This window comes from Etheostoma cragini, chromosome 16 (genome assembly GCF_013103735.1).
Source record: "Etheostoma cragini isolate CJK2018 chromosome 16, CSU_Ecrag_1.0, whole genome shotgun sequence".
Classification (NCBI taxonomy): domain Eukaryota; kingdom Metazoa; phylum Chordata; class Actinopteri; order Perciformes; family Percidae; genus Etheostoma; species Etheostoma cragini.
In genome coordinates, this window is record NC_048422.1 from 16,743,658 (window position 1) to 16,767,821 (window position 24,164).

The following is a 24,164-nucleotide window of genomic DNA, read 5'->3' on the forward strand; positions in this document are numbered from 1 at the left end:
CTGTAAAGCAGACTAAATAAATAATGTGCCACTAAAAAAACATGCCTTATCCAGAGGTGTTTCCGCTGTATGGAAAATTAAAAGTGTGTAAAAACTGTCAAATTCAAAGTGACTTTAATGACCGTACACAGTCTGTTTACTGCAAGCTTATTCCAACATGCTTTTTTAATTAACAATGCAAAGAACAAAAATCCTCTAGGACCTGCTGTGCAGCTGTTAACATATTACTCACATGCTGAACAGTGAACAGCCCAGTAACGTTTCTCTTGCATAATTACAGGCCTACTGCCACTAATTTGTAGTTCAGCTGCAGATGCATTCAGAGCAGGCTGCACCTACACGCTGGGCAACCCACGTACAGAAAGAACTACGTAATCGTCTACTACGTCTTTGTGTGTGTGTTTGTGTGTGTGTGTGTGTGTGTGTGTGTGTGTGTTAAAGACAGACAGACAGCGAGCATCTCTTCTTTTCTCTCGCATCAGCATCACGGGGTTTAATCGCTCTCTCTCCATCACCGAGGCGTAGGAGGCGTCTGTCAAACCTGTGGAGCGTCTGTCTGTCTCTCTCTGTCTGTGTCCGTCTGTCTGTTCGGAAGACACTACACACACGTCGGGCTTTTGGAGTAGTTGTAGTTTTGGAGACAATAAAACGGGTTTACTGCTCTTTGGGGGGGATCTCCGGAAGACTTATCACATTCTCGCCGTAAAGGAAGTTGAAGCAAACAGGTGCGTGAACCACAGGTCTTTGATTTCTTCTTCTCTTTCACATACAAATATACATTTTTAATCCTTAATTTGAAAACACCAGTTACTACATTATTTATTTTTCTCTCGCATTGCAATATAATAGTCCCGTTTCTCTTTTTTTTTTATTTAGGCTCAATGAATAGTAGCCTATAGCCATAATCCATTCATGGTTTCTCAATTGGGCTTTAACCAGTTCTCCTACAGGTGGGATGTAGAGCAGCCTCACAGCAGGGCTGCTTGCATCCACTGCTCATACAGCCTTTTTCAGACGGTGATATTGGCTTGACAAACCTGTCAGAGAGAAAAGTAGGGCGGTGGCATCGTTTTGGTGTCTTGTCACACATTGTAATACCGAGCGCTTGGAACCGGGAGTGTCTTCAAATTGCGTGTGTTTCGACATCCTCACAGCTGTGTGTGCGTGTTCATCTGGGAGCCAATCAAGCAGCCATGGACGCGTTCATGAAGGGGTTCTCTAAAGCCAGGGATGGGGTCGTGGCGGCGGCGGAGAAAACCAAGCAGGGAGTGACTGGAGCAGCTGAGATGACGAAAGATGGGGTTATGTTTGTCGGTGGGTGCTGGGAATTAATTTGATTTATCATCATGTTACGAGAAAAAAAGGGACAGAAAGCATTACAACGTAGTTTTTTCATTATTAATTATTATTATTATTATTATTATTATTATTATTAGTAGTAGTAGTAGTAGTAGTAGTAGTAGTATTATTGTTGTTGTTGTTATAGCCTATATCATCATTAATATTACAATTTCACAACTCTGACTATTCTCTTCTGAGCATCAATGAAGCAGGGCATTCTGATCATTTGGTTTTTTTATTATTACGTACATACGTTTTGACAAATTTCCTTTTCTTTCAGGCTCCAAAACAAAGGATGGAGTCACAACAGGTAACATCACATATCAATGCCGCTAAAATTAATCATTACAACGTTACATTCTGTTGTTGGTCTGGGAAAAAAAAATTGTAAGAATTTACACATTTTGTATATCCAGCCCTTCTTGTTTACATCAACAGTTTTCCAAACAAGTTTTTAAAGATTTTAAAGCAAACACAGATGTACTCTCACTGGATCCTTAGATGGTCAGTGAGAGAGATTTAGGCTATTGTAACTCGGCAGGTGAGTGTGTGTCATATTTCACCGCTTTAACTCTCCATGGGCCAGGCCTTGCTATTTCTCACACACAACAAGCAGAGAAGCCAAGGGAGACTCTGTTATAGGCACCCAGGGAAATGGCCGTATTGTTGTATCACAACTGCAAGTAAAGTGAGTGTTTTGGAAACTGGGATTATATGTGTTATTAAAGCCACTAAATAAGGAAGGATATCTTTTTTTCTCAGTGGGATCAAGTGGCTTACATTAGATCTCTGATATGATAATCTGAAGGTCAACATAGCCAGGTATCATGCATTATGGCAAAGTGCAGCTTGGTTGTGATTAATTATTAAGTGGAACACTCCATCACCATACAGTGCAAAGGATGTGTTCCCAATGTTTTTAGCTTGTAGCCCCTAAAACTACATCTGACCCCATGTCAATGACCAGTTTAAAAACAGATACATAAAAATGAACTTTATTCTTTGCAATGTTTCTCTTTCTGCTGTTCTATCCTGTAAGTTGTGTCCCCTCAAATTTAGTTTGTCAACCCTTGTTAGGGCCCTTATCCTCAGGTTGGGAACCACTGGTGTAAGTACTATAGCACTGAGCGACCCTCATTCGAGCAGTTTTTTTGTGAATGTAGGCTATGCACCGAGAATTACCTTTTTGATTGACTTTGTTATCCTTAATTTAAGAATGAAGCATCACTGAATTAAAATAACTCAGTTACAATAAACCTCTTTAAAGTAGTTACACAAAAGGTTTACTTAAAAGTCACCATAAGCACATGTAATATCCGATACACTTATATGCAAAATCAGACATTACACAGCACTATGTTGCTTAAACATTAAAGGAGTGATGAAACTTGATAAAGTCTATAAAAGGGAAATGAATCCAATCTGTTTATGAGGTTTTTCAATTAAAATACACAACAGGTAATGATCCAGTCTTAGATAACTCTGTAGGGTGTTCCAAATAGAAACATTTAAGTTTTTAATTTCTCTTTTACCCAAATCTGTGTGGACTTCAGGGAATAATGCCGTAAGTAGCTTCTACCACATAAGAGAACACTATTTCAAAAATAGGAAATACGCAGGCAAAACACCCACATTTAACTTGGTGCTACAACATTCTATATCAAGGTAAAAGGGCTATTTATAATATGAGACAATGTAACTTTTGAAATAAGAAGTATCACAACCTTTCTCTTACAAATTAATTTATGAAAAAAACATTCCATTCTCAATTTGATACATGTCACGGTTTTGTGGCTACAGAAACAACAGACTGCAAAAATGCCCTTCTTTATCTTTCTTCACTACAGCTGTGTCTGGAGTGTCTCATGTGGGTGGAGCCATGGTTACCGGGGTTACTGCTGTGGCCCATAAAACTGTCGAGGGTGCAGGGAACATTGCCGCTGCCACGGGATTGGTCAAGAAGGATCCTACCAAACAAGTAACATTTCATTAAAACTGATTTTTTTTTTTTTCTTTTTTTTTTAAGGAATCAGTTTTTGGGTGTTCAAAAAGTTAAAATTGTACCAAATTTAATTATCATTCTTTTTCTGTTGATAATAGTGCTCCCTGCAGCAGTGTTCTCCATTTGCTGTGAACTGTAATTGGCTTGATTGGTTGATAGTTCACAACATCACTTAGGGCTCCTGCACACTGCCTGCGTGGCGGGAGCTGTGGCGTGTCAGCTGTGTGGCGTTTTCTATGTCTTTGCACACCAGAAACATGTCTGAAGCTGCTGCTAGCCTTGTCTTTACACATGCATGTTTCCCATTAATAACATTAAATGTGTTCTTCAACTTTATTTTGTCATTATTTTTGTGTTTGTACATTTGTTTTCACATATCTCAATATCTGTATTTTTTAATTTTTCGAGCCGCGCTTGAGACATTGCGTGTCACGCAGGCAGTGTGCAAGCTCTAACCCGTTAACATGGTAGCCAAAATAAAAAAAGACATGCCACTCAGCTGACTCGCTCAGGCCACACAGGGGGTGTGCAGGAGCCCTAAGTCCCACACAAGCAGCTAACCAGCCACAAGGCTTGTAAATGGAAAGAAGGCTAGTCAGGCCCCGATCAAACAGAGCATGTTGTAACAACCTGGGGAAACGATTTGTAATTTAATTTAAAACAATTCAACTCAGAGCGGAAACATCATTTAACTTCACAACAAAATAAAGGTTGGCTGAGGATAGGTGGTTGGGTGGATGCCTAGCAAGGAATCAAAAGGAAGCAATTGGCATCGCTACGATTGGAGCGTCTATAATAAACAAGGCAGTACGGTGCCACCTGGGGCAGTAGCCTAGCTTTCCAACTTCCATTTTCCAAATGTTGGATGCTGTAAGGGGACAGATATTTTACATTGCTAATGAGGCTAAATGGGCTTTGCTTTAAATAACTATGACAGGCTATCACAATGTTTTTTGACAATGACTTCCAGGTAGAAAAGAGGCTAGCAAAGCAGCACAGTGGGCCTACATACAATGAGCACAGCAGAAACATCAGATAGGTCGGACTATGTGTTCAACTCTTTAAAGGTTACAGTTGTGGCTGACAATGACAACAAAAATAACTTCACATATCCCCCAAATTCCAACCAACTGCCAGTTTTTTACCCAGAAGTGATTGTTGTTAGCGCAAGGTCACAGTGATTCTAGTTAGCAGCGCAGCACGCAAGTTTCCTGTGGGTCTCCTAGCAACACTGGCCATAACACGTCAGTCCACTGCTGCCTTGTCTAGCCAGAGGCAAAAAAACAACAAATGGGAGAAGAAAAGAGAGAAGAATTCAAATTTCAGTTTGACTTTAATGCTTTCATTTTTTCTGGCCACACTTAGCGAATACTCACACTTCTCCACAGGCTGGTGATATACAGTATTTCACCTTTAAAGTTTGCAGCACAGCACATCCCTCCATTTCCTGACAGTGGCTGCCATTACACTACACTGTTTCAAAATGGCCTCCTGACCTTGAGTTATTTGTCATCACTTCTCATATCTGTTGTGAGTCTTTATTCTCTGAAATGAAAGCTATTACATATTGTTAGCATTCCTGTCCATTGTTCATCTTGTCAGTCTGGCCATTGTTTGTCCAAAAGAGGAGGAGGAGGTGAAGGCAGTTTACTGTAGCAAACAATTCTGTTTTGCACTCTCCTTGTAGACGTTGATGTTTACATGCAGTCAGGGTCGTAGCTACTATTCAGGACAATTAGGACAGCTCATGTTTTGGGTATTTTGTTCTGGGAATTTACTAGCAATGAGTAATTCTTAGGCATATTATTATAGCCTTAAAACATTTAATTAACTAAATGAAATACAATTTTTTTTAACAAAAACGTGAGGAGCATTGGGGGAAGTTACTTCAGTATTTCTAAAATATTTTCACATTAACATTTGACATCATCGACCACTTGAAGATCTGTGGAGCAATGCTTCCACAAGTTGGTCCCTGTTTTGTTTGTATCTCACGCACACAAATGTTCAGTTGTTCATGATCAAAATAGTTATTGTCCGTTCACAAACTTGTCCTTTTTCATGAATATTGACCACCACCATCAAGTATTCCAATTGGCTTGAAATTTTAAGATGCCATTTGCATGAACTTGAGTAGACTTTCCATAGTCATACGCCATTTTGAAATGTGTTAGCCGGTAAGGGACATACAGGATATACTGCTAATGGGTATTGTAGCTTCCCGGCCCTAGCATGGAGGACCACACACACTCACAATCCAAATTTCAGGAACAGGAGTCTTCATCTTCGCCCGGAAAAAGAAAAAGGATATCGAAAAGTGCAAAAGACTGGCTTTTAGAAGCGAGAAGGCTACCGTAGCTGTAGTACGTACTTGAAACTGTGTTGCGTGAGGGGGTTGATTGCGATATATGATCTCAACGCTAGATGGTAGAAATTCCTACACATTGGACGTTTAAGTACGCTGTACACGCTTTTGACTCTGACCTGCGCCCCTTTTCTGAATGTCATTCCTCCCTCTCTCTCCCCTTTCATGTCTTTAGTTGTCCTGTATATAAAGGCCTAAAATCTTATCCTATAATCTTAAAAAAATTAAAATAAGAAAAGAGGAACAGATGGCCTTCATGTTCATGCTCTGCTTTTGTTATACACTGACAAACACAGTCTGACCGGTTCTTATGTTGTCAAAGCAGCAGTTACACTACCCCAAGGTTTATATCTGGATTGATATGTTGTTAAAATTGGATGTTATTCTGAAAGAATGACTTATTACTACCCTCCCCTCTCATTACATCGCTATGAGTAGCAAGAAATTATAAGCCAATCAAATATTTCCCTGGGCAACGGCAACACTTTGTTAAATGTTTGTTGTGATGCTCGATTTCCTGTACTTTAATTACCGATGAAACACAACTTTGACACTAAGAGATAATTGCACACACACACACACACACACACACACATAAGCACACATATGTCTTGAGCTCTGCTTTAATTGGCTGTGATTAGTGAAAAGTACCGTATAAAAAGATAAGATTGCAAAGAAATCATTCTCCAGCCAGTGGGAACAACTGACACCTGAACAAGCAGTTATTTTTATTGAAGCTATGAAATTCTTTTTCCCCTACTGTTTTCATCATCTATTGCTGGCATTTGATTTCCTTATAAAAAGATGCTTATGGTATTTCCCACAAACACCCAATTTAATCCTTTCATCCTTGTCAGCAGCTGTGTTATTAAGGCAGCTAGATAGATAATATTCACCCTGAGAGATAAAACACTGATGCAGCTCCACCTGGAATGAGATCAGGCTCATTATGAAGAACTCTGACAAGCCAAAGTTGCTGACAGCACATCCAAACAGATGGATCAACAGACACAGAGTGCACTATGTACTGACTGATGGTAAAATGGTGGTCTGACTGACAGAGGAATAAACATGGATTAAAAAAAACCAACTAAATCCTGGTATTCTAACATGCAGACAGCAGCAGATTGGGCTCATTTAAGCATCATTGTCTCAGGCGTCTCAGCCATTAAACGCCATTAATATTGATTTCATTTGAAAAATTGATGCCGGGTTGATCGAGCCCATCAAAGATTGTCTCCTGTGTCTGACTGACACACACACACACACACACACGCACACACACACAGAGGATGGTGGGATGCGGAGCCAGATTAATCTCCTCATTGAGTTGTTTCACCAATCTGTCAGCTGCTGGTAACACATATCATTCAGGAAACAACAAAAGGTGGAAGGAGAGGAAAATGACAATGAGATAGAGAGTGGTGGTAGAGTGGCAGGGAGCTGAGGAGGAGGACAGGAAATAGAAAATGGTCTCAACAAACACATCTTATTGCTTGGTTCTTTTCAGCGACATGCAATAAAAAAAGGCCGCTGTACTCCCCGTCCCTTAGCGAGCTATTTCTGCTTTGAAACAATACAGACAGGAGGTGAGGAATTACACAGAGATGGTTTACACAGATATTCGAGGTTTGTTTTGTCCTAAAAAACGAACAAATCTTTAACTTTTGGCCTAAATTGAATCTGACTCCAGTACAGAAAAGACAAGGAGGTGTTTATTGGCGGTCCAACTGTGTGTTTGTGTGTTTACATTAGCACACATCTCCCCAGCTCTGCTGGGTAAACAGATGGAGGCTTTATGGGGGGTGTTACATGCAACAGCAGGATGAGAAGGTGCAATAAGTGGTTTAAGGTTATGTCAGGCGCCGGTGAATGCGCCCCACACACTTACACACACGTCAGCGCACTGTGACCCCTCCCCATTAAGGAAGGTCAGTTCAATGGCACGGTGTATCACGCCATCCTGTCAGTGAGACAGGAGAGACGTCACACACCCCCACTTCTGCTTCTTCATTAGCGCTTCATGCCTTGCCTCTATCGCAGCAGCCCATTCACTAGAGTGACCACCAAAAATGAGCATTATGAAATTAATTAGTGAAGTATGAGAGGGGTGAAATCTGGGAGTTATTTACATTCAAACTTGTGTTATAGAATATCATACATTAAATCTATAATAATATATACTTAAAATCTGAGTTACATGCATCCAGATGTGGTTCTGATAGTCTGGAGTTGCGTCTGTGTCTACTTACTGCAACTAATTATTATTTGCATTATCGATTCATCTGCTGATTATTTTGTCTAATAAATGTTTAAACAGTTTGTCAAAAAGTCAATAAATAGTACTTAATTATCCCATGAAAATTTCTTACAGTCCAAGGTGACATCTTCAAATGTTTGTTTTTGTCTGACCAATAATTGAAAATCATAGATATTTAGTTTACTATCATGTATGACAAAGAAAAACATTAACATAACTGTTCTGTTGGTGGCCGGGTTAGCTCAGTTGGGAGAGCAGGTGCACATATGTAGAGGTTTTACTATTTAACACAGCAACTGCGGGTTTGACTCCAACCTGCAACCCTTTGCTGCATGTCATTCCCCCTCTCTCTCCACTTTCATGTCTTCATTTGTCCTGTGTAATTAAAGCCCTAAAATGCCCCCAAAAATTAAAAAAACAAAACAAAAAAACTAATCATTGCAGCTCTAATTATGTCTATTTTTGCTTCGTTTCGGGCTACAAAAAAGTGTATATAAAGGATTTCCAAAAAGGTCAGTAGCAACACAAATAAGAGAGGAGAGTGAAAGAAAAAGTGAATTAATCGAATATGCTCAATATGTCTCAAACACAGCTGGTTACAGTAATGGTCCTTCTCTGCATTTATTGTAACAACAGTACAGTACAGTAACAGTAACTCCCATGAGATCATGCATGTATCAAATTGGATCATATTAATAGTAATAAAAATGCTTTCTGTTTGTCTTTTTCAAGAGTGATGAGCAGTACTCAGCAGTACAGGACATGGCAGAGTCACCGGTAGATACTGACCCTGCGGAGGCTACAGAGGTGAGACTCCACTAGCAAGAGTCAATCAAATTAATATAATGCTGAATTTCAAAGATAAAGAAGGAAAAGTTGATGGAGATATAGACAGTCCAAATGTGTTGCAGTCAGTATCAGACCGGTGGATTTATTGGTGAGCCATAGGTTATAAAAACCTCTGTGAGAGTGAACAGATTTCCCCATTGCTTTATTACAATAGAATGTGTTAATGTGATGCTTTTATGCAGTATATGGACCTTAGGACATTTATATATATATATATATATATATATATATATAATTAGGTTTGATATGCATACTCATTTGTGGTGCTTTTTGTTCTCTCATTAGCCCATAACTAATCAACAAAATCAGAGATCAGAGATCAGAATATAAAGGAGGTAGGGAAGCACAGGAACATTCAACCTTAATTAAATTCAAATATTTGTATGTCATATGGGATTTGTTGGCACCATTCATCCTTAAAGTGTATTAAATTGCATACATCTTAGTTTGAAGTTTCCTCCCAATACTGTTTTCTATTCTTCTAAACCTGAAAAACAAATCAACATTCCTAACTTGGTAAGAGCAAACAAAGCCTGACAGAGTAATCAACAAACCATCTTACAAGTGTAACAATACCTCAACTGGTTGACACAGTTGTAATGTCATCATGCTGCAAGGACAATACATTTATCTACCTCTTCTTTTAATTTTAAATCTGTTTATTGATGGAAATGTCACAGGAAATACATAGAATAAAATGTATCAATAGACACATAATAATTACCATTTTTTTCCCTAACCTTTGTCTTTAAACATCCATCATAGACATCCTTTAGCAAAATGCCTTGAAGTAGCATTACCACTGCCTAGCTCTTGTCCGTCTTCTCTCTCAGGACGACACCGACGACAAATGATGTAGAGCTCCACAATCAATGATCAATGATCAATGACCAATGACCGAAACATTCCATGTTGCTCTGCCAAGTCCCGTTGTGCCTCGTTTGGTTTATGGAGTCTCTGCTCAACGTCCGTGTGTGTGTGTGTTTCTTTTTGTGTTGTTACGTATGTCTGTACAGCATATGTGTAAATGTTGTAGAGAAAGAGGGATGACGTTGTGTGTGTGGGTGAGTGAGTGAGTGAGTGTTTGTGTTTATATGTACTTTTTCTGTCAACTGTGTGGCTATGTCAATAACTCAAACATGGAAATATACCACTTCAAACACCTAAGTGTCTCTATATAAATGAAGAATTTACAGTGAACTGTTTGAAATGGAATCGTAATGATATTCTCTATTTTTGTCTGTATACTGTCACTGTTTTTGCGGTGGACTAAAGTGCTGAGCTATTTGTGCATTCATATTGTATTTTTTATGTTATTACTGCTGTAACAAATATATGTCACATTGAATGGACTTTTGAAATCCAAGAGCATGTAAAACAACTCAGCTTAACCGCTGTGATATGAACTTATTTGTTTGGAGTTAAGTGTTAAATAAAATATATTTAAAAGTGTTGATTTCGAAGTTTTGTTCATCTATTTGTTTGTTTATTTGTTTACATGTTTACATGTAAACATACAAACATTGTGTTTACCATTTTTTGCATAGCATGTTTTAATTTTGATGAATATTATATTCAAAACATGCTAATGAATCATTGCAAGCTTAAATTAAGCCAAAGCGACGCCTGACCTCAGCTGCATGTCAAGTCATCTTATCTCTCTCATAATTACCTCATGAGAAAGTAGGACAAAAAACAGCCAGCTACAATAGTGTGAGTGTGTTACTTGCGTCCTCTGGGGGAAAACCTGCACCACTAACAGGTTGGTGTTTAAAGGATTTCAATACATGCTAAGAAATAAGGATCCATGATTGGATGTACTGTTTTCTTTCACCAGAGGAAAATGTTTATTTTGTCATTTGTTTTAAAGGCAGTAATAATCCTGCCTGTAGCCACTAAGACTGAACAAACCAATTTATTATAATAGAACATGTTGGCCTTGATTGTGTGCTGTACCCAGCTGTCCAGCAGCAGGCTCCATAATGTGTGTTTAAGAAAGAAAGAGGATGTGGACATGCACTTACCAAGGTCTGTCCTTGCAACCATCTCCTCCAGCATCTTTTCTCCGACAGACAGTTCTGCTTCATTAACGCCAAGACTGATGTTCCCTTTTAATTGGCCATCTATACTGTGGTATTTACTCACAACAAATCCATCTACAGCTGCAGTACATCTTTGTGTTTTACTTCTTGTACTACACTACTTCGTAGCAGGTATTTCAGGGATTTTTGAATTCTCCCATTCTTTATAATTGAGTGGGTTATTTAATTCTCTACTATTAAGTTCCATTTCTTACTAATAAATCCTGCAGAGGCCTGCATTTGTACACATTCTCACTTGTTATTCTCCCCAACCGTCACCTGCGGTTTCCTGGAACATCCCTGCAGAATGCTATGACTTGATGTTATTGTTGGCATTGTACCCACCACCACATATTACATAAATCACATTAATACACCGTTTACTTTTGTGTACGTTTTAAAATACATACTATACATTTATCTACTTTTTCATAGTTTTGAGAGGTGAGTAAAAAATAGCAGCCATACATGCTGTGATCACTTTAGTTTGGATTAGATTTCCTTCACTCAAGTCATAACTTATGACAAGGTGCTGTAGTTCTCTGGAAGACTGTCAAGAAAATATGTGCAAGTATTTTTCAAGACACAATATAACTCCTTGGACTACAAAACTAGCTTCTCAGTCAGTTCTAGTCATAGGGTTTGTATTACCCTCTACCATAGCATTTGACTTGAAAATGATTTTACATTTTAATCATAATAACCAGATAATAACCCTAAATCTTACTTTACTGAGCTTCACTAGAAAAACACATGCATTCTTGATGGAAAGTAAGAGAACAGTTATTTATTTATTTTTGTATCTAAGCACATTCTATTGATGGATTCTGGTGGGAGAAAAGAAGAATGCAGTATTCACTGCTGTGTTGACTAAAAGTATCCGTACTTGGTGTGCATTCCTGACAGCTATTTGTCATTCACTATAAAATGTGTGTGATGCAACAAGGAAGTTGAATTGATCCCATCTCTCGATTAAAAACAATCCATAAAGTACAAAACAGTTTCCAGTTCCTCAAATTTCAACTTCAATTTTAACAGACTGTACAACAATTTGTACAGTCTGTTATCCACATCTGGATGGCAGAGGTCCATTTGACAGAAAACAGATGATGGAGAGAAGCGATGAAGACTAAGATTCTGTATTTCACTTCCTCTTCCTCCTCTTCAAGGCCTTCCACTCTCCCTCCTGAGTGGCCAAGCTGCCAAAGAGCTCCCTCACTTTCCTCTTTCTCTCTGAATCTCTGAAACACAGAACGCGTGAATAGTTAGTAACAGAAAAACTTCACAGAAACATTCTGACAGGCCCGTTGTGTTATCCGTACCTGTTCATGACCTCATTCAGCTTCTCTCTGGCCAGGAATCGTGTGTCCTTCCTGATTTCCCTCAGAGCGCCCTTGAACTCCTTCTTGTATTTGTGCTGCAGTCGCTCCTTCTCTCTCTCGTCTTTGGTGCTGCCGCGCTTCTTTCCGTAGTCCAACCTGACAAAATATTAAAGAAGCAAATTAGATTTTTTTTAACAGATGCACAACCAGAAAATGTGCGTGCCAGTGTTGTATTACTCAAGATCGGTCTTGCTCTTACTTTTTGAAGGTCCCGTCTCGTCATGTTAACTTGGTCTTGTCCCGGTCTCTGGATTTTATTTCAAGACCGGCCAAGCCCGCAACTGCAGGGATTTCACTAAATTGCCTGTGCACGGTCGGATTTATGCCTATGTGTTAAAACTTGCAACTACAACCAATAACTTGAGTTATATTTAATTTGAAATGTGTTACCGTAAACCCCTCTCTCCCTGCCCCCTTTTACATGCACTCCCAAGAAGTTGGGTGAGGAAGATAGGAGAAGACGTTCTGGCTGTCTAACACAAACCTGCTCTTGGTCTTGACTCGGTCTCGCCCTGCCATGATCAAAGTCTCTGCCCCGATACACGGGTCTTGGTTTAGTTGCTCTTGACTACAACACTGGTGCATGCCTCATTTCAACAATAATGAAAACGTGTTGCCTTTGTAATTAATTGGATTTCCACTTACACTTCAACAATCTTAGGTGTGAGGAGCTTCAGAGGAATTGGCTTCTTCCTCTCCAAAACCAGCCGACTGCGAGTCACAGGAGCACTGCTGATGGTCTCCAGGATCTCACTGTGAAGTTCCTGCAACAAAACGGCAACACTGATTATTAAGGAGAAACTGACAATAGGATACTTTGAGGGGGAAAGAGAAAAAGATAGACCTCGTATTAAAACCTCTTTGGCAACCAACCTGTAAAAGCTTTGGTAATGTATGGGCTGAAAGATGTTTGGAAAGCAGCAATCTGATTGGCTGGAAGATGCATGCGAAGGATGTGAGGTCTTTGTAGAGCAGGCAGCACCGCTTCACCAGGTCCAAGCAAGTAGACAGACACATCAACCTGCGGAGTGATACATAAACATGGATCATCATCCCATTTTTACTGTTCGATATTTTTCTCAAGGTTATGAGACTCCTCAATAACAGAGCCAACACACCCTCTCGACCACATGTTGGCAGGAGTGTTGTTCATTCTTCATATTTATGAATGTGCAGTATACCCTATACGTATACCATATGACCAACGTATGTGTACGTGTATCTACAGCGTGAAATATCTTCATGATCAAGTCTCAGGAGAAACACATTTCCTGGAAAAATGAATTGTTTCTACTTTTGCGTAGTCTTTTTTCAATTTTATTTTAGCTGCTGCACCCAAGTCGTTTTCGGAACCACCGCCGAATCAATGTAAAATCAACTAAATGGTATTTGCAATAACAAATTAACAATAACATGGTTAACAAAAACAAGCAATCATCAAAAATTAACTAAATGACTTTTCTCAGATCTAATGATTGTAGTTGGTCCCCAGTGGACTTCTTTAGCAAGTTGTGTCTTTAAAGCTTTTAGAGTGTTATTTATAAATTCTCTGCTCTAGCTTTTCCAACGTGTTAGACACGGATATAGTATTAATAAGGGTATTTTCGTAAGGGAGGACCCTTAAAGCCCCTGCCAAACACATGCACCTAAGTCTTCCACAGACCTAGGGGAAACACTGACAGCCAAGCAGGCAATGACAGAGGTAAGAAGCTGGTATTAAGTAGGTGTGATGTGTTATAATGTTCTTAGTTTATTTTACGTTGCTAATTGCCACTAAACATAAAGCAAAGCTAAGCCTGATGGGGATGTTGTTACTTTTACAGGTATCTGGTAATAAACTAAAATATTATAGAAAGAGAAACAAAATCAGTGGGATACATTTTGCTGGATGCATCCTGTAGAATTCATGACAGAATTCATGTTGTCCTGAAGACCAGAAGAGGTGCCAAATAATATGTGAGAGGTGGAAATTATAGCTCCTTCTACGGTTTCTAGTTTAGTCTACATTGAGTCTAGAGTCTACAAGAACTGTTCCTACCTATTACTCCGGGAGTTCAACAATGTGTGTCAAAATATTCATTGTTACACATTTAGACACACTGTGGCCTTCATGCTGTGTACACTCATTCTGCCCCTTCCTACCCGAATGCTACATCACTCTAACCACAGCTGCTGGTGTTGCATGAGTCACCGTGAGGTCTGAAGGAATGCAGGACTCAGGATATGACCGGCCACCCCGCTGTGAGGAGCATGACTCACATGCAGCACGAAGATTTACAGAGTAGGTATTTAGGATTGCAGCACGTCTCAGTTGGATTCATTGAGAATTAAAATACAGCTGCTTTCAAATAGAAACACCACTTAAACGAATGCTTTGTTTAGTTAATGGTTACAGACAAAAAAGCTTAATGATTTAGAATTTCTAATCTTTGTAATTGATATTAGAGACATAAAAGATTAAATGGTGCTTATTGTGTGTGACTTTCAGATTTACTTATTTTTCTTTGACAAATGAAGACAATCAATTAAATGAATTTCTCTCCAAGATAACTGTGTTTAATTCTGAGTGATGTATGGCATGTTGTGAGTATTATTTTAGTCGAGGACAATTAAAATGTCTATTCTCACACACTGTGCACAACCATGGACTGATAAAGTCTGTTTGCAAGCTTTGCTTGGTGCCCACACACCAGCTGCTGTGTGAAACCACGCTGGCGACTCATCAGGAACAATCGAGTGAATGTATCAGCTCTGAGCCATACAGTCCAAACACAGTTACAGGTAAACACAGTATAATTTCATCTTATCTATGCATTAATGAAGACCCTCGGTACACATTCACTCTTTAACAGCACTGCATGACACGCTAATCTTTTATCAAATGTTGTAAAGCAGCTGGTTAAAGAAGAGATCTGAGTGATCAGTGCGTGTCTGTGTGCTTCCATTTTGTCTTTTTCTTTTGCAAAAGAACAAATACAATATTTTCAACACTTACTATATATACAAAAAAAAGGTAAATGAATCATTCTAACTTTATTTATTGCCGTTTTATTATTTGGTGGTCACATTCTGGTCCAAACTGAACATGAGAAGCTGTGTGAAGACAAAACGTTTTCTCACACTTAATCTCCCTCCCTCTCTTCCTACTGGGCCTATAATTGTCTCCAAACAAGTGTTCACTCCTGTTATTACATGGTGTTGTTACATACTCAATTCGACATGGCCAATAAGGCATTCTGAGATCTGTGGTGTCTAAATGCCATGTTTGTGGAGGTCAGGTGTATATACATTGCTCACATCATATTGCATTGAAAGATGTTTTAGTTCCCCATAATCATTCCTCCAGTCCATACACAGATTAAAGGAGGTTAAAGGTTGGATGTAGAACAAAGGTTTGTGGGCATAGTGCTGTTAAGGACAGATTTAGCTTCTGTTAACAGAACTGTTAAGATGAAATAATGATAATCGCGCTGTTCTTAACTACTCAACGCACAATTGTTTCCCATAAAGTTACGTAATAACTTAATGGTCAACTCGCACCCTGCCTACTCAGCTTTCAAATCTAATCAATTTGGTACATCATTTCTAAAAGATGGGTTCCTAGGTTACTGTTGACAAACGTGTTTCCCTATGTTGTTGCAGAAAATTGTAAAAATCAGCCATTGTTAGATTGTTCTGCCAACTGATTGAATTAACATCAAATGAGTGTATGTTTTAGGGGTTTGAACAGTTTCTTTCCCTCCAGGTGTACTCCCCTCCTACCTATGGTGATCTCTGCCAAGCTCATTCTTGAGTTCCAAGCGGTGGGTCGCAGACAATGGAAGGCTTTTCTTGCTCCAGCTCAGGCAGGACTCGGAGTCTGACAACACCAGCAGATCACTGCACTTGCCCGATGGCCTGAAGGGCGGCACCACAGTGTAACCTGCAACACAATGTCAAAGTCTATCAGTTCAGTTTCACCCTACGAACGCTGGCATCAACTAAAAGGCTTGATAGAAGTGTGGAAATGTGTTGTAGAACATGAGTGTGCAGCTACCTAGAGCGGTCTTGTCCTGCACGGCCAGATGTAGCGTTCCAGCCAGGAAGTTGACGAGCTCAGGCAGGAAGCGCTTTGAAAATGAGACGTACTCCACTGCCAGACAGCACAGAACTAAACCGGACGTCACGTCCTGTAATGATCTCAGTGGACACTAAGGACATACAAATCACAGGCAACAACACATACAAGTATGATTATGGCATTAGTGCGGAAAACATTGATTTTGCGCTATTAAAGAAGACATTCACTTCAACATAACTTCCATGTGAGTGTTTTCATCTGCAGCACTTAAAAGAAAACACACAGCTGTTTTGACTTGGAAAACTTATAATGAATAATTGAAAATGTTTGAATTATGTACTATATCGAAAGCCCTTTCTTATCCGGACAAAATCCACACAAAAAAAGATGACTAATGAGAGGGCCGACTTCAAACATAATGAGAGACGGCAAAATCCCACAAGAGGCAAGATGAGTCAAAGCGGTACAAAAATAGCTCTCATGATGAAGACTGGTGTACCTTGGTGAGAGCCTGGCTGATGTAAAGCAACGCTGGAGTGGTAACTGGGTGTCTGAAGTCTGAGGTAGGAAACAACAGGGCTGTCACCTTCAGGTAGATGAGCTAAAACACAAAAACAAACATACTGTAGCTGCATTTGTCATATACAGAAGAAAGAGTACTCTCATTTAATAGAAAGAGCAAGACAAACTGCATCTTCCTTACTTTGAATTGAACCTGTACTTTTATTGATTGTGAATACTCTGTTAGGAGACTAAACTCAAACATCAATCAAGGTTCAAGTCAGCATTTGTAGTAAGGTGTAAGTACAACATGTCTTACCATTTTTTTTATTCATATCATTAGCCCTTGACCAAGAGGACAATATTTTAAACAGAGGCTAGAATGGATATAAAATGTAAAACCTCTAATCCACCCTGATAAACATTCAACATGTTTACGGTATTCGCAGCAAATTCATACCATGTCTAGTGTTGGGAAAGCAACATGTCCTTTGACCTCAAGCCCCTCCTCCATGCTATGACCAGCGTCTCCGAGGATGCTCTGCATGGCTTTACACGCTGCTTCTGGAAACATCTGACACAAAGTGTACAGCTCTCTACACACACACACGAAGAGAGAGAGAGAGAGAGAGAGAGAGAGAGAGAGAGAGAGAGAGAGAGAGAGAGAGAGAGAGAGAGAACAGTGCAGAGATGAGCAGTGTTTTGTTTCGAGTAGTATAGATTTAAGGATGTAAAACCAGGTGAGGGAAAGGCACTTTTTGAACTCACGGTATGAGCTTATCTATGGTGGTGAGCTCAGGAGGACTCCTGGAGGCCAGTTCTCCAATGTACTCCAACAGAAAGACAAACAGTTTCTGGGACCAATACAGATAACATTGTAAGTTCATACGACACTGAACGCTACCTGATACTGGCGAACCAAACAGAGGCACAACACTCATTTTCCAAAAATATATAGCCGGCTATATTGTACCTGCAGTTTGAGCTTGTTGCCCACAGCTAAACTGGCATGGTTGCTCTTCTGAGTCCTGGCCACAATGAGGCGCTGGTTGTCGGGAGTGTGGCCATGGAGCAAATCTTTCAGGTCGCTGTAGTTCTCTGGAGCTACGAGAAAAGGGAACACAGAATGGTGATGATGATCTCAACGTGTTTCTTAACATGCGAACAGAATGTTAAAAAATTTACTTTGAAAAAAATAAAACACAGTCGGTCCTGAGTTTCATACGTTTGTTCCGGTGTGTACTTACCAGTAAATGTGTATGGGAGCTCTGCTTTAGCTGCCTCCTGCTGGGCCTTTATCTCCTCTTTGCTCAGACTCGGTTTAACACTGGCCTTCTCATCCTCCTGTTTTTCCTCCTCATCCTCGCTTTCTTGCTCGGACTCCAGGTCTGAGTGACCATCTTCTTCCTCACTGCTGCCCTCTTGCTCCTCTTCCGACTCCCCGTCATCCTCCTCTGCGTCTCCATCTTTATCTTCCTCCTCTGCCTCGGATTCCTCCTCCTCTCCACTCTGTCCCTCTTCTTCATCTTCACCCTTGTCTTCGTCGGACTCCTCTCCAATATTCCACTTTCCGTCCTGGGCGCACAAAAGAAATGTGAATTAAACACAATCTGTGTTAACACATGAATCAAAAAAAGAGAGGAACAAACCTTCATATTGCGTTGCCTCTTACCTGATAAGACAGGGTCTTCTTGTCGTCCGTATCCAGGATGAAGCCATCATTGAGGTCATCAGCAGACATGTGGATCTGACTCTGAGAACTCTCCCCGACTTCGTCTCCCATCATCCTCCTCAGACGGTCAGCCTGGAGAAAGCAGAAAGACAAGAAATCTATCACACAGACTATTCAAATGTGTGCTGATGACAAGAAGCTGTTAAAGGTGAACATACCTCTAGTTTCTGTAGCTTCTCCCTCTCCTCCCGGGCGAGCTCCTCTGGGGTTTTCAGCTTCTCCGAGGGCTGAGCCTTCATCTCGAAGCCGAGCTCTCTGACCATCATGTCATACTGTTCCAGCTGGAACACACAGAGGAATCAGGGAAAGAACAAAGAAACGTCAGCCTCTGATGAATAAAGGCAACCAGCGGAGGAACAACATTTTGCTGATTGGCTGGTGTGACTCTACCTTGGGCTTCTCCTCCTCAACACATTCACCTTTGGGCGTCTTTTTCACCATCAGAGCCTGGATGCTCTTCCACTCCTGGTCCAACTTCTCCGTCAGCTCCTGTGCCTCCTCTTTCTGCACCTGTCGTTCCCGCTGAAAACATCAAAGAAATTCAAGAAAACCCAGAAGTTAATCATCTGGACCACAAGCAAATCTTTAAAAAAACAACAACAGGTCACTCACAAGTCAAGTGGTATTTCAGACTGGATCACTTGGTCAAAACACACAGATCACTTTGGTCTTTTCAATGGAATCATTTGGCAAAGTAAACTTTCCATTCAGAATCTTATTGGCATCCGTTTCAGCATCTCGCGCTCACCATCCACTCAAAATGTAACGTTACGCTTTGGCCGGCTCGGCAAGGAAAAAGGGAGAAACAAAGTTAACCAAAAGGATTGTGCTACTGGCTCACCTTCTCCAGCTTGGACTTCTGGATGAGCTCTTCGATCAGCTCCTGTCTGGACTTGGCCCTGTGGCTTCCTTCTCCCTCCTGCTGCTGCTCCCCCGAGCCTCTCTTTCGGAGAAGGCCCCCTCCTCCGAAGTGAGAGGCGGTCAGCTCAGCTAGATGAGAAAGAGAAATAGTGTCACTCAGGGTGCGATTTGTGAAGGAAGGAAAAAGGGGGGCAAAGTTTATTCGATCACGCACAAAACACACAAAATATGGAAGAATTGATTCCCCCCTTCATATACCATGGATGTAGTGTCACTCGGCCAGCCATGCCGAAATATTTATGAACTTTAATTTCCAATTGGAAATAATCTTAAAATGAAATCGCAAAACATAAAAAAGAAAATACTTTGACCCGGAGAATGCTCATTTGTTCCCCGGGAGTATTTTATTCACAATCTTTTTCCAAAACGTAAAGAGTCGTTTTGGTGCCTAAACTTAACTGTCATCGCCGCATGACTGTCACTTATTCTGGCTACACTCAACCACAGCCCCTGAAAAGACTTTCAATGGGAGGTGCCTGTACCCGGCTCGCAGTCATTTTATCGCTCTGTGGCACTATAGACTCTTCATGTCACAGCGCTTTACCTAGTTTAAAATATTTATTTTTTTGGCATTTAATACATGGTCTATTGGTAAAATAGCATTGATCCCTTTAAGAGGGGGATACATTTTGGTCCCACCGGGGATAAATAATAATTCAGCAGAGGCAGAACCTGGCAAATCGCACCCAGGTGTCTACCAGCTGTGTCATCTATAACAAGACTTGTCAATCCAGTCGTGGACTGGAATTGATAAACCTCAACCCAAAAAGCCTCCACTTTTGTGAGCTTTGCATTTGAATATTACACATTTCTCATAATTATTAATAATTGGGGCAGATACACATTCACACACACACAAACGCATGGATTTTGATTAAAAAAAATATGTAAAATTTTTAAACCATGGTAACCTTGACTGAAGGAGATTGTATTCATAAACAACCCAACATCTGGCATTGATAACAAAAGAGGAAAAGGGCAAAACTTAAATTAACTTTCTGTTTCATTTGGTGTTTGGACCCCAGCAAATCTCACCTGACAAAAGACCTTTCTCTTCTGATTCATCGTCACTGTTCACAAGGTCATTGAATTTCTCCATCTCGGCCAGCGACTGGCCGTAATGAGTCAGCTCCTCCTCCTCGTTCAGGTTGTACACATCCTTCTTATCATGGTTACGCTGAGCAATAAAGCACAGTTTGACTGAGAGTTCAGCATACAAAGTCAGATTTGTTTGATGTTGTGAGAAACAAATGATCCATGTAAAAAATTTCAGAAGGCCATGGCTACATGAAGGAAGTCTAAGTGGGGACAAACGGCTTCTTAGATAGTGGTATTGCTAAATCTGTTTTCACATCTGTCTGGATGCAAGGTTTATTCAATTTTAAGATAGTCTTGCATTGCTATTGCACACAGCCTGCTATGGTTTATTGGCATTTCTTTAAACCAGTAAATATTGTCATGAGCGGCGCACGGTGCCGCTGAAAAATAGCCTCGGGAAGGAACTTGTTCTGCTTTCAAAAGCAGCTTTAGTTGTGCAACAGAAAACTCAGATTGGACAGATAGTCTAGCTAGCTGTCTGGATTTACCCTGCAGAGATCTGAGGAGCTGTTAACCATAGTCCCAAGAAATCCACAGAAGTTTAAATTCCAACACAAAGCAAAGAAAGCAGAAAGTAATTGACATCTGGGCAAAAAGAAGAGTGTGATCCGGCGGAATTTCCGACAGCATCGGCGCTGACCCGGAAGTAGAATATCGTGGATATAGACTATTTTAAAGATGACATGTATGGCAAGACCTGATGTTGGGTGTGTTGGAATGCAAACCGTTACATCACTGACCTGTCTCTCCATTGCAAACCTCTTCAGGATTTTGTCTTCTGGTGCCATCTTGGTGTCATACTCTCCAAAGCGCCTGTCAATGAATTTGCTGGACTTGTTCTTCTGTTTGTATTCCTTCAGCAGGGTTTCTTTTCTCTGAAATATCAAAAATTGCAAATAATTTCTGCCCACTCCAACATGTACACACACACACACACACACACACATATGTATATACACATACATACACACACACACACACACACACACACACACACACACACACACACAGTATATATACATATACATATATACATACAAATATACACACAACATCATTAATTATAAGTAATATTTACAAAGTGTGCAGATTCTACTTTTATCCTCACTTTAACTTGAGCTTAGTTTGCGGTACTTTCTGTCCTCACAAAATGTCTCCGTCTCTCCTGCAGAAAATCGCTCTCAGCATGATACTGCGAGCCCCAGGCTTCACAGCTCAGATAGTGCTAAAGGGATTTTGAGCTGTGACCCATGTCTGCCAGATAGCGTAAAAGTATAAGAGTTTATCTTTTCATTATCATTTCATCAAACGTCAGAATCTTTTATGTTTAATTCAGAGTCTGCTGCCCTTTTTCTTCATTCTCTTGTTTTGCCCAGATTTCTCTAACACTGACATTCTCCACTTTGGTTTCTATTTGAAGCTGCAGTTCCGCAAGTGTTTGGTCAATTTGGTCAAAGAACCAGGCGCCCTTTTCGCAACACATCCTAAGGCCATAAGTATCTCCTGACTGGCTTAAATGAAGGGGAATTCAAAAAAATTAAAAGGGCCTAAACTTTCAAACTCCTAAGTTTTTGGTCGGTAAATTCAGTTAGCGGCTGTCTGTAATGCCCCTCATCACTTTTGCCTTTATTATGTTTATGATCTTTCAAAAATAAAATTTGATGGCAGTTGAAGTAATAAGGATCCAATTGACTGATCAAGAAATTTGTGCAATCCTTTGAAATGTCGCGCAGCATTTTTCTGTATAAGAAGATTGCAAAACTCAAGTCATTAAATAATCAGCAATTGTAATAAATGTATTAAAAGTAAAGTTGGTTTCAATGCATTAACTGGACTGAATTGGTGCTACATATGGAATTATATGTATAATTCATAGGTGAAATCATACATTTCACAGTATCAAAATGCAGACAGTATTTGCTGCCAGAAGCAATCTATTAAACAAATCAATATTTGATTATGTTTTATGTAAACAAACACAACATTTGTTAAAGAAAACAATCTATTTACGTTATTAAATGTGCCCGTGTTTTGATGAATTATTTATTTCACAGATTGGCCACCAGGGATCACTGTAGACATGATGAATAAATTCTTTCAACATCACTGTGTTGTCATGAACAGTCATCTGGATTAAATAGCTAATATGTTTGAACATTTAATGACTTTAGGAATTAAAAGTAGCAGAAATATTCTGGTTGTGTAATTGCTTGCAGAAAGAGAGAAGTTGCTGAAGGTGTAGGTGTAAAAACTTAATAACGTAAAAAACGTAATTTTTTTTTTCTTACCTTATTAATGGCTTTGGATCGAGACACGCCAGGCAGACCCACATCATGTTTGCTTTTCCTCCCCAGAATATCAAATTTCTTCCTGTTGATTTTCACCTCAAAAGGGTTGTTTTTGATCTCAGTTGAGGTCTTGGTTTTGCGGACCTTGTCGGCCATGCTCCTCTTTTTGGGTGCCTTCCCCATCTGTAACAGTAAATTAGTGGGCAGATTGAGTTATCTGCAATACTGACATTGCAGACTCTGTTCATCAGGCGTACCTCCATCTGAGAGAAGCCTTTACTTGATACACCACATGAACTAAATGGCCACTGAAAAACATGACATTTTGAATGTGTGCTGCAATGGTGCAAATATCCCTCCTACATGAGTGAAGTGTCGTCCCAGAACACTCTGGCAGACTCTAGTATCTCTAATATAGTCATAAAAGTATAACAACATGTAATAGAAACGACCATTAGACGACAAATGGCAAAACCCAAAGCTCTTTTACTGCTAACTAGCTTAGCTTTGAGCCGTCAACAGCTTGTAAACAAGCCAAACGTTATCACGCAGAGGCAGCGTTTACCTTTTGCTCGCGCTGAGGAGTCGAGTTATTAAATCCAGGCGGAGGAAAACATGGGCCACTAACGCTCTGCCAACCCTAAATTTAATAAAGAACACTTTAATATTTTACTATCCACGTTGTTTCACTGGGTTTCCATTTCCAGCATGCACAAGTCTGAGGTCAAAGTTTAAAACAAAGACGCAGAAAAGAACTACTTCCTGTGTGAGATTCCCTACAGCGCCTCTAGCGTTGACAAGCTTCACTCCAGCCTTTTTGCTTTTGACTTGTGTATGTTTAAAGAATTCCCCCATTTCGTTTTTTGGTGTTGTTTTTTTGCTTACTTAAGTCTTTCATGTACATCGACAACATTTGTAGTATAGCTACGCATGAAATGAAGGTTTTGCATGGGGTTGTTTTTTGTCGATAAAAAAAAAAAGCTGCATCTTGAAGACCTCCCGTCTCGTGCCCACCCGTCTCCAGGCTGCATACATCCCCTGCTCCAATAAGAGCACGGATTACAGAGAAAACTGGGTACAATATAAAGTAAGCTAGGGCTCCCGGATAGCTAAGTTGGTAGAACGGGCGCCCATAAAGAGGTTTAGGCCTACTCTTCGACGCAGCGGGGCCAAGTTCACCTCCCACCTGTGGCTCTCTTCCTCTTCATTTATTCAGCTGTCCTGTCAATAAAGGCTTAAAAATGCCCAAGAAATGTGTGTATTTATATATGTGCTAAAACAGAT

At 40.1% G+C, this 24,164-nt stretch overlaps 2 protein-coding genes and 1 long non-coding RNA gene across 4 annotated transcripts; 2 read left to right on the forward strand and 1 right to left on the reverse strand.

Moving 5' to 3' along the window:
* Positions 1-424: 424 nt before the first annotated feature.
* LOC117959339 (alpha-synuclein-like) lies at positions 425-10,271 on the forward strand. Its single transcript, XM_034896411.1, has 6 exons — positions 425-725; positions 1,155-1,314; positions 1,622-1,651; positions 3,189-3,319; positions 8,701-8,775; positions 9,651-10,271. Exons 2-6 carry the CDS (start codon positions 1,194-1,196, stop codon positions 9,669-9,671), a joined length of 378 nt encoding a protein of 125 aa, XP_034752302.1. The 5' UTR covers positions 425-725; positions 1,155-1,193; the 3' UTR covers positions 9,672-10,271.
* Positions 3,518-8,570, forward strand: LOC117959340. Its single transcript, XR_004659920.1, has 3 exons — positions 3,518-3,663; positions 7,329-7,337; positions 8,561-8,570. It is a non-coding gene; the product is annotated as an uncharacterized LOC117959340 (long non-coding RNA).
* Positions 10,272-11,954: 1,683 nt separating the features above from the next.
* Positions 11,955-23,658, reverse strand: nop14 (NOP14 nucleolar protein homolog (yeast)). 2 transcript variants are annotated; one of them, XM_034896410.1, is made up of 19 exons: positions 23,446-23,658; positions 22,881-23,063; positions 21,333-21,467; positions 20,530-20,671; positions 19,415-19,563; positions 18,964-19,095; positions 18,732-18,854; positions 18,514-18,645; positions 18,089-18,416; positions 17,815-17,945; positions 17,610-17,695; positions 17,302-17,437; positions 16,840-16,941; positions 16,317-16,470; positions 16,043-16,202; positions 13,154-13,301; positions 12,926-13,044; positions 12,221-12,376; positions 11,955-12,139 (listed from the first exon to the last, which is right to left on the reverse strand). In XM_034896410.1, the coding sequence occupies exons 2-19, from the start codon at positions 23,061-23,063 to the stop codon at positions 12,043-12,045; spliced, it is 2,613 nt and encodes an 870-aa protein (XP_034752301.1). In that variant the 5' UTR covers positions 23,446-23,658; the 3' UTR covers positions 11,955-12,042. The 2 variants fall into 2 exon arrangements, with proteins under 2 accessions (XP_034752301.1, XP_034752300.1); XM_034896409.1 differs by lacking the exon at positions 23,446-23,658 and adding an exon at positions 23,244-23,333.
* Between the last annotated feature and the right edge of the window lie 506 nt (positions 23,659-24,164).